Source organism: Phascolarctos cinereus, unplaced genomic scaffold (assembly GCF_003287225.1).
Source record: "Phascolarctos cinereus isolate Bilbo 61053 unplaced genomic scaffold, phaCin_HiC Scaffold_726;HRSCAF=1367, whole genome shotgun sequence".
NCBI lineage: Eukaryota > Metazoa > Chordata > Mammalia > Diprotodontia > Phascolarctidae > Phascolarctos > Phascolarctos cinereus.
The window spans coordinates 337,182,576-337,193,585 of record NW_027556098.1 but is presented as its reverse complement, the minus strand read 5'-3'; the positions used below and the strand labels follow the sequence as shown (position 1 = coordinate 337,193,585).

At 37.5% G+C, this 11,010-nt stretch overlaps 1 protein-coding gene across 2 annotated transcripts in view; it reads right to left on the bottom strand.

Annotated features, from left to right (window-relative positions):
• Positions 1 to 426: 426 nt before the first annotated feature.
• The window catches only part of ITM2B (integral membrane protein 2B), a 34,630-nt gene continuing 24,046 nt past the window's right edge, over positions 427 to 11,010 (bottom strand). Inside the window, exons 2-6 of one of the 2 annotated variants that reach the window (XM_020993786.2) lie at positions 8,429 to 8,557; positions 4,458 to 4,661; positions 3,615 to 3,725; positions 3,142 to 3,292; positions 427 to 1,194 (exon numbers count right to left, since the gene is read on the bottom strand). In XM_020993786.2, coding sequence (XP_020849445.1) covers positions 1,109 to 1,194; positions 3,142 to 3,292; positions 3,615 to 3,725; positions 4,458 to 4,661; positions 8,429 to 8,557 — 681 coding nt within the window. In that variant the 3' untranslated portion in view covers positions 427 to 1,108. Of the gene's footprint in view, positions 1,195 to 3,141; positions 3,293 to 3,614; positions 3,726 to 4,457; positions 4,665 to 8,428; positions 8,558 to 11,010 lie in introns of both variants that reach the window. The other variant, XM_020993785.2, reaches the window with a different exon arrangement.

Below are 11,010 nucleotides of genomic sequence, written 5' to 3'. Positions count from 1 at the left end.
GAAGGGAAGCAACATAAAAATATTAAAGAATCATAATGGTCCTATCTTTCAAAATCTTCCATCAGTGAGGGAGTAGTTCTCAGGGATTACTTTGGCCTACCTTTTGTATTTTAATAAAGTAACAGTATGTTAGTTAAACAAGGAAGTATTCCTTTCAAAATTCTTATTGTTGATGCCAAAGCTCCCATTTCAGAACATCTCTTATGGTCAGGGTCAAGGTCTGGGTAGTTTTCTAATTACTCAATGAAAAAACTGCTTTAGATACTGAAACATCTTGTATTTGCTATGGTTGTATCCACTGTACATCACAAAGCGCAGATTTTGTTTTTGAACTATGTTTATTCCTTTCCATGGATGGCTTCTGTCATAAAGAGCCAATATTCCTAATTATTTTTTAGTGTGGAGGGACAAAAAAACCACAAGTCCTTTAGGCAAACAATTTTGTAAGATTTATATTCCTTCCATTGCACATACATGGGTTATATACAAATTAGTAACACACGTTACCACTTAAATTCCATTACATTTTCTGAATCACTGTTACAGCAGGTGCTTAGTATATTAAAACATCAAGTTGGAAATGAGAACCTAAAGAGTTAGATATGACACCGAAAATACTACACATTGTAATTGGAGTAAAATTCAAATGCATGTTTAAATGCTGTAACAAACTAGGCAGCAGGGTAAGTAACAATGATAAATGGCTACTACAGCTCACTTGGTACGTATGCAGAGTTAGATTTCCCAGTCCCCCTCAATAACCCTTCCCTCAAAACAGCAAAGTAAAAACATGAAAATCCTGACAAATGTCTCAAAGAAATTTTATTCTCCTTAAGGCCTGTCACACGAAATGTACTAATATCTATGACTTTATACAATTACTAAGTCAAATATAAAAGAAACCACACTTAGGGGGGAATAAAAGAAAAGAATGATTCTTCAAATTTACTGCTTTTAATTGTATTATGAGATGAAAAGACAACAGAACCCTGCTTACTACTTACATGAAAAAAAAATTTTTTAAAAGAATCACTGCACAAAATACAAAGGATGGGATTATACTGCTGTATTAAAATTTTTCACCAGAATTGTGTTTTTCATTTTATGTTCATGCACAAATGCGTGTCTCCACAGCAAAACTGTTTTCAAAGTGTCGGATCTTGATGCAATTGTCAGCTTCACGTTTTTGAATACCTATGTGGGTAAGAGAGATGATTAAAGTCTTTTGGATTTTACATGTTTATATTTAATTGCATAAGCATTTATTTAGTCCATACTATGTGCCATTACTTTGCTAGGTGATGGGGATATATAGACTAAAATGAAGCTAGCCCTGCCCTAAAGTATCTCTCTCCACTAATCTTTGGTCAGTGACTAAGTGTCACATTTTAGAACTGAGAAGATTTAGAGCAGGCTGGTGGTTAGAATACCTTCTATTGTCAAAGACCTGGACTTCATGAAATCAAGTGATATTTCCCTTTTCTGCATTTTCTGTCTTTACTAATGTGAATGATCTGCTAAAGATAACAAAGGATGCAAACCTTACATACTAAAAGGCCAACCTGGAAGCCCTTTCCTCAATAAAATAGAAATGTATTGTAATTCAAGTTAATCATTTCTGTTTGGCTGACAGGTGTATCCTAAATGAGAACTGCTTTTACCATCTTCCTGGCTGAAATGTTGCTGCTCAAGGTTGTGACTTTCACTGATCACCCTCTTCTCCCTACCTGGTAGGGTTTTATCCATTAAAACAACTTCAACTAAAACTATGAATAGCTCCCCATCTGTTGATGGCACATACCATGACCCTTCTGGTCACCTTGATGTGTATACCATTATGACATTTTTGGTTCTTCTTTCCTATCCATTCCCCCACAAAGAGTTGTTAAGTCCTGTTTATATGTTCTATTTTCACAAGTACACAAGTATCTTTCTTCCCTGTTAGGAGATGACTGCAATGACCCAACAGAGATGTTCCTGATCCCTGTCTCTTCCTCAGTCCAATCAAAACTACAGAATGCTGGCAGACTGATAATATCAGTGCACAGACTGACAATATTCAAAAGTAAAACTTGCTCCATACACAAAGAAACTTTAATTTCAAATGCCTGAGTATTCACTTGAGAATGTGTATGCCACTGTATGGATGGCAAAAACCTTTTGAAATGCAGCCCAACCAAAACTGGCATTCTTTTTTTTTTTCTCTTTGAGGCAATCGGGGTTAAATGACTTGTCCAGGGTCACATAGCTCATCATGTGCTGAGGTCACATTTGAACTCAGGTCCTCCTGACTCCAGGGCCGGTACTCTATCCACTGCATCACCTAGCTGCCCCCAAAACTGGCATTTTTAAAGGCTGGAATGGGCGGCTCAATGGAGCAAGGATTAAGAAGAGGAGAAGAAAAAGCCATGCATCAGCATTTCAAGTAGGTGCCATGGCCAACTACACTCCTCTACCTTTCTTAGACCTCTGGTCTCTACCTGAAAAGAATGGGTTTAGAATACAAAAAGAGGCCACAGAATATTAGCAACTCCTTTTTATCTGGCTAAGTTTTGAGGCTCACAAAGTTTTTTCTTCACAATCAACGTGGGATGTAAGCAGCACACATATGTTTAATTAGGGAACAAGACAATAACTTAAGCTTTCCCTTACTAGAACATAGCACAGATTCAAATCCCATTTCTGAAACTACCTATGCAACCTTGGGCAAGCCACTTATTATTGTAAACAATACTTTACTCTAAGCCTCAGTTTACAAAGCTGTAAAATTAAACAGTTAGACTAAGTGGCCTCAGGTCCCTTTTAGCTCCAGTTTTTAAGAGAGGCAGTGTAATACTAAGGAAGCAACAGTGACCCTAGAAGTCAGGGGACCTGTATTTGATTCTTATCTCTGATGCTAACTACCTGTGTGAACTTGGGCAAATCACCTAATATCTCTGGGCCTCAGTTTCCTCATCTGTAAAATAAGGGATTTGAACTAAATGGCTTGAGGTCTCTTCCAGTCCTACAGCTATGATCCATCCATTGCAAGAACACTAAGTCAAAAGCCTTAAGGCTTTTAATGTGAATAATTCAATTGCACATTAAGCTTCAACATACAACTTTCCTACCCATGCCTAAGGCATTAAGGAAGTATTTTACCTTTAATGGTTTCTCTGCGCTGCAATTTGTAAGTTTCCTTGCCATGGCACAGCCGATAAATAAAGAAACCCAACTGATCAACGTTTTCAATGCGGTCAGTGATGATCATATGCTCATGGATCAGATAGGACTGAGGCAAATAGGTTCCAGCCTACATTAAAAAAAAAAACAACAAAAAACAAAAAAACCAAATATATCACCACACTCTCTCTGGGGAAATAAAAACAACCACCAGAATTCCCAGTCTTTATAGGTTAGCTGACTAAAGAAAACATTAAGTTTCTAAATCTATAAAAATCAGAAATGACAAAATTATGGAACTGGAATAAACCCTCAGATGCTAAAGCATTATTTCCTTTGCAAAATTCTGAATCATTTTAATGGAAAGACGGGTTTTCTGACACAAATCTCTTACCTCTCCATCCCTTAAATCCATGGTAATATTAGTGGACAGAATTAAGAACTTTCTTTACCTTGATGTTGATAAGCAATTCCAATAAGTTTTTGGGAGGCATTACAATGGAAGTATTCAGAGGAATCACATAGCATTTATCCAAGTTAAGGTCAAGATAGGCTGTAAGTTTCTGAAGGGAAAAAAAGGAGTATTTCAGTCACATTATTTGAATATTTATAGGATTAACAGAAACTACATTTTAATATTTTACGTGGAGCTGACTTTAGAAAATGTAAAAGAGGTTCTCACTCTCATAATAAATCACTGCTTTAAATGAATTTGGAACGTAGTGGGATAGGGAGAGATGAAAAAAAACAGAAATTACTTCTATGCAGTAGTAGTCGACACTATCTTCATTTACCCACTAAAAGCTAGTTGGAGTTTCATTCTATGATAGCTAACAATAAATGAGTTTTCAGAATGCTAGATGAAGGTGACTGACACAGTGAAACTAGATTTTTCTGTATTGCTGATAGAAAACATTTATAAAGGTAATAAATAAAAATAGCAAATAAATGATAAATAGCAAATACTACTCTGGCTTGGAGAATGTAGTCAAGAAGTAGAAACATGGTGGACAATAAGGAAGGTAGTCTTCTGGCTGGCATTTAAGAGGAAATCCAGGCTCTACTAAAAAGGTGCAAATGCCCCCAGTTTATAAGGTTAATTAATTCATCCATAATTAATCAAAACCTGCTTGTGTATCTTTTGAGGGCAGAATAAATGTAGTTCACTAAAAAAAAAATTGAGGCTTCAAGTAAAGTGGTACCATCAAATAAGTGAACCACTTTAATTAGAAACTAGAGGTGCAAGTTAAAGAAATAAATGATAGGCCTTCTATAACTCAGAACAAGTGGCTCACCTTGTGAAAATCATGAACGATGTTGGCAGGATCGCTATCAGCAAACTCTGGGACTGGTACACTGATGAATTCGACGTTGTCTTCCTCAAGGATCTTAATATTTTCCTCAATTGTCTGGTACCGAGCAGCTGGAGCATTCGCAGAGGGCTCGCTTAGGACCAAGTCATCTTTGATGTATCTTATTCCACAGTAGTAGACATCATCCTGCTACAAGGAATTCAAAATTATCTCCATGATCCACTGTGAACCTAAAGCTTTCAAAAGCTAAAAGTTACTTAAGCTACCACTTCTAATTCAAGAGCATTTTGCTTGCAAACTCTTTAAGATGTCACATAGGACAGGTTAATTACAAATTTCCAGCATGTTTTCTTTAAGATCAGATTCTGAAGCAGACATCCAGTTTAAAATTGTTTCTGAGAAAGAGGAAAAAGAGTAGCAGGTTTTGCATTCTGCTTTCTTTTTTTCTTCCTTAAACTTGAGAGGAAGAGAATATAAAAGCAATTATTCATATGGTGACAGGTAAATTTAAAGGGAACACACATGCAAGCATGACCCTGCCTGAATAATCCAGAATACATTTTTGTGAAGATGTGCTCCAAAACAAAGGATATTTGGGGGGAAGGGGTTTCCAAGGTTTTCAAGCTTTCGGCATTTGTAGGAGCTCAAGCCCTGCTGTTTCTCCTCTTGGCCTACAACCAAAAGATATTTTTCTGAAATCTGTCTGTGAACTGATGTATATGTGTAGAGTACCTTTTATGAGATTTATTCTTACAGAATTACTTTGAGTCTAAAATGAAGAATAGAGGAAAAGCTTCTCTACAAAGTTAATATATGTTATATAAATGTCACTGTTTGGAAACACAGGGAAAATTGAACAAGCCGCTCAGCTCTTCTGTATATAGTACACTTTTACTGGCGAGGAAGGAAAGAACGGAGACAAAAGAAACAGACCAGATTCCCTGCCCTTGAGATGCTCTATTACATTAAAAAACTTCAGATGCAGTGGATAGAGCACCGACCCTGGAGTCAGGACGATCTGAGTTCAAAGCCAGTCTCAGACCAGACATTTGACACTTACTAGCTGTGTGACCCTGGGCAAGTCACTTGACCCCAGTTGCCTGGCAAAAAAAAAAAAAAGAAAGAAACTTAAGAAAGGTGGCCAATTAGAATGCTAGGCCTGGAGTGAGGAAGATCTGTGTTCAATTCCTGCCTCACTAACAGCTGTGTGACCCTAGACAAGTCATCGGACCTGTCTGCCTCAGTTTCCTAATCTATAAATTGGGGTTAATAATGGCACCTACCTTTGTGACCCTAAGCAAGTCTTTTAACCTGTTGGCTTCAGTTTCCTTACCTGTAAGTTGGGAATAATAACCGGCATCTACCACCTCCCAAGGTTGTTGTGAAGATCAAATGGAATAATAATTTTAAAGCACTATATCAGTATTAAAGCACTATATCAATATATCAGTATCATGTTTTTTTTTAAACCCTTCAAACCCTATTTTAAAGAGATTAAAGCTAGAAACTGAAGTTAGGAAGCAATGCTGATTTTTCATAGAAATAAAAGGACATTTTACTAAAAGTTCTGAAAACAAATTTGCTTTGCTTAGTGTTGGTCAATAGACTTGTGCAGGGGCATCTAGGTGGCGCAGTGGATAGAGCACCAGCCCTGGATTCAGGAAGACCTGAGTTCAAATCCAACCTCAAGACACATAACACTTACTAGCTGTGTGACCCTGGGCAAGTCACTTAACCCCACTGCCTAGCCAAAAAAAAAAGTTAAAAAAAAAAAACAGCATTGTGCAGTTTGCCATTCCTCCAACTGTTTGAGGTGAATTCTGAGTTCTCCTAGGTGAAGATCATCTAATACCAAACCCTCATTTTTTGTAAAAGGAAAAGTAAGGCCAGAGAGGTTCTGACTTGATCAAGTAAACTGTTACTTCACAGCAGAAGGGGGGGGGGGGGCGGCGCACGCCAGAATACAGGTCTCCTGACTCACCATCCACTGGCTTTTGTATTTCACTGAGACACATCTCCATAGTTACTGATGCTCCAAGGCTGTCTATCATTTTATGGTGCTTCTTCATCCAAGGATATCTTATACATATAGCCACTATTAAAATATTAGGACCCAGGCAATAATAGCTGGGATTTCCTGGTACTGGGAAAACAGGGTTCTCCTCTGTGGAACCACCAAGGTTTTAGAGCAAAAGTCCATTAAGGTTCAGAAAATTTAAGATACCATGCCTGAATGGACAGGTTGGTTATTGATGAATCATTTCAAAAAAAAACTATTCTCACTGAAATTGTTATGAAGGTCAGAAGAGTCTGGAAACTAACAGTTAGCCTAGGGCAAAGGTTCTTAACCTGAAATCTTGTTTTTGAAAATATTTTGATAATTTAAAACCATAAAAATTTCAGTATTTTTATAAATAATTGGTTTTCTTTGTAATCCTATTAATTTTTTAAAAATGTATTTAAAAGACATTATTCTAAGAAGGGGTCTATGAGCTTCGCTGGACCGCCAAAGGAGTCTTTGGATCAAAAAATTTTCAGAACCTCTGACCTAGGGAATGATAGGGTAAAGATAAGAATAAAACTTACCACCCTGCAGGGACCAACATCACTCTGTTTCATATTGATATGCTAATAGCACTCACTTAAGACAGAAACTATTGGGTATCTAAACTATTGAGTTAAAAATAGGCAAGTCAACACAAGTATAATTATTAAGACAGGATTGTTGACTTGGAACTGGAGGGGACGTCAGAAAACATCTAGTCTGAGCCCTTTGTTTCAAAGCTGAGAAAACTAGAATTCTAGAGTCCAGAGGTTGTGATTTCCCAAGGTCTAAGTCCTCTGACTCCAAATCTAGCACTCTTTCCACTTTCCACTGTATCAGTAAATAAGGCCTAAGCTCTTTCATTCAAATACCCTAGTTGGCCAGCAGAATTCACTTTATCCAGCAACTGAATTCCACATGGATCCTCTCATCTTCTCTTTAAGTTACACAAATCCCTCTGTTCGGAGCAGATCTGTGGTTGTAGGAATACTTTAGTCAACTCTCTCATTTCACAGATGGGAAAACTGAGGCCTTAAGGAGGTTAAGCGATTATCCAAGATCATTAAATATCACAGGATTTGAAACCAATTCCTCTGATTAAGAGTCAATGTTCATTTCATTGTAATCAAAAACTATGTCTCTGAATTTAAAAAATGTTAACCCTCTTGAGTTCTACTCTTACTCGAAATTTAGAAGTCTTTTTTTCCCTCAAAAATTCCTTTAAAAGAGACACAGAAAGACCCTAGCTATGAAGAGAAGTACTGTCAAGAAAAGCATATGGAGAACAGAATAAATACAAATTATAGAAATTATTATGATCCTGATCTTAGATTGTTGTCATTACTACTGAAAACTCTAGTTTACAATAACTTTTAAAAACTACTTTATTTCAGTAACACTGCTGACACTAGTTAAATGCTTTAGGGAAAGAATAAACCAATCATGGGGAGAGAAAAGCACAGGATGCCAAGATACTATGAACCTAGGAGAATAAGAACACTGTGAGCCTGAACTGGGCCCTAACCCAGCAACTCCCAAGCTGTAGGCTGTTGATGGTACAAGCTGATTTATTCATCTGGAAGTCAAGAAAAGCTGTCCCCCTCTCCATTAACTACTAAATATTATAGAAATAAGAAGGATATTCTAAATGAAAAATGTTCTAAGAATTTCTGCACTTCTGTCAGTGCATTTCAAGAATACACAATATGGTTTTGCTTTCAGGGTCTGCTGTACGAATTTAGCCAAAATGTCATTGAAGATTTAGAGCCTTAAAATAACCACTAGGAATATGGCTAAAGGCCATACAGCCACAGGGGAGAACAGCAACAGCACAGGGAGTCAGTAATAACTTCCCAAAAAACAGACAGGAAAGAGAGACAAAGAACCCTATGGATCCACCCCTACTCACCTGAAATGCAAAATATTTGTACAGGTATGCCCCTCCAAGGATTACTCCAGCGAGCATAAATGCAAGTCCAAAACACATGCACCAACACCAGGCTCTTCTCTGGCCAACTGGTACCACATCATCTGGATCCTATTCATGAAACAAGGGCAAAGGGGCATTGTTACATCTCTACTTAGAAATACAATCTTAAGAAACACAGTCCAACCTCCCATTTTAATGAGAGATGTGAACCTGAGAACCAAATGATGCGACCCTTATAAGATGACCAGCTGTAACCATAATGATTATGTCCTGGAAGCTAGTCTCATGATTGCCCAAGACCACATATCTTGGACAGTGGCTGGGTTGGTTGGCCCCAGGACTGAGTCTCCTGACCCTTGTTAATCTGTGTTCTTTCTACTCTGTAATGCTGCCTCCTTCATAAGACATGCATTTATGGAAGAAAAATATCTGTCTCTTGCTTTCAGTCCCTTCAGCTTCAGCAGAAGCAATATACTGTGCAATTCCTATTTTCCTCAGATAACTTTTCACAATTAATATACTGTCTTTTAACATTTATAAGGTCAAAAAAGCTAAGAAACGCTAATAGGGAAAAGTTGTGATAGTTCTATTACCAATTGCCGATATTAAGGGTAAATATATTGCCTTCTCAGTGGGTGGGGGAGGGAGAGAATTTGGAACTCAAAATTTTAAAAAATGAATGTTAAAAAAATTTTATATGTAATTGGGAAAATTTAACAAAATAGATAAAAATATATTCAAGGGGGCAAAAAAGGGAGTAAACAGATATCTCTGGATGAAAACATAAAGAACTGAAAATTATAGTGCACTGCAGGCAGCTTATATTTTGTACCAGAAACGATTTTTTTTTTTGTTAACTTACATTAGGGCAATTAAAAGAACAGGACTCACAAGGAGGGAGTGCAACAATTTCACTGTGTCAAAGACATGTTAAATTTACTTGTCTAGAATTAAGTGTGCACTATCACCATCTCACCCCACTCCCCTCTCCAATCCTAGGAACATTAAGCTGGACTTGATGCTTTACTTATATTTGTCTCCAGAGACCGAAACAACAAAACAAAGACATAAGAAAAGGGGGAAATCAGGTAGAAGAAAGGTATAATAAAAGGAGAATGGGAGAAAACAAAATTACCCTATCTCCATATCAAAGCAAGAGAATCATCTCATTCTAGTTAGTAAGCTCAAAAATATTATGAAAATTAACTCCCCTAGTGCTTAGTCATGTAAGGCAGTCGGCATGAACGGCGGAATTATGAAATTACATTTCCATTAAGCAAGTTAGTAACCCAGTATTATGATTTAGAAATGGGGTAGATGAGATGACACCTCCCTCCCTTCCAACTGCACTTTTGGCCACTCTTGATCTCTTCCTAATTACAAGTCTCACATTTTATCAATCAATCAATCAATCAATCAATCAAAAAGCAAACATTCACTAAGGGTTTAATTGCCAGGCACTACATTCAGTTAGTTAGGGGGACAAGATATAAGTATAAAGGGATACACAAAATAGATACAAGGTAGTTTGGGGGTGAGGAAAGGGACTAGAAGTTGGAGAGATCAGGAAAGGCTTAATGGTGGTTCTTGAGCTAAATGTTGACAGACTGCATACCAGGGCACTGAGGCCAGCCAGCACCAAGGGACACAAGAAGGAGGTGGAATGCTATGTATGAGGAATGGTAAAGAAGCTGGTTTGACCAGACTACAGAGGGTGGGAAGGAGAATAATGTCTTATGAGGCTGGAAAGGTAGGTGGGGCCAGTCCGTGAAAGACTATTTAAATGCCAGATAGGAGTTTCTATTTGGTCCTAGAGAAGGTAACAGGGAATCACTGGAGTATATGCAGTAGTGGAATGACATGGTCAGATCTGAGTTTTGGGAAAATCAGTTTGGACTAAAGTGGGGAGAGAACAGAGGCAGGGAGCCCAGTTAGGAGGCTCTTTCTTGTAACAGTTAGAATGGTAGTAATGTGATCAGACAGAGAGGGAGGTGTGAATGCAAGAGATGTTGTCAAGATTGGAAACAAGATTTGGCAACTAACTGGTTATGTGGGGTGAGGAAATGATGTTTACTCTGAGTTTGTGAATCTAAGTGACAAGAAAGATAGTGATACGCTTAAAAGAAGCCAGGAAGTTAGAAAAAGGGATGGATTTGGAGGGGAATGATACAATTCTGTTTTAGACACATTAAGTTTGAGACAGTCTACAGGGTATGTAGGTCTGACAGGCAGCTGGTGATATGGAAATAAAACTCAAGAGACTAGGATATATAGTCTTGTGAGTCATCTGTACAGACATGATAATTAAACCAACATGAGCTGATGATGTAATGAAGGAGAGAGCATAATAATTAACAATCATTAACAGCTAATATGTATACAGTGCTTTAATGTCTGCTTTTAATGTTTTGTTTACATGTCATTTTACTTTATCTCTTACAATAATCCCATGAAGTAGATGCCAGTATTAACCTCCATTTTACAGATGAGGACACTGAGGCTAAGGATAGTTAACTAATTGCCCAAGATCATACAGCTTAGTAAGCATTTGAGACAAGGAG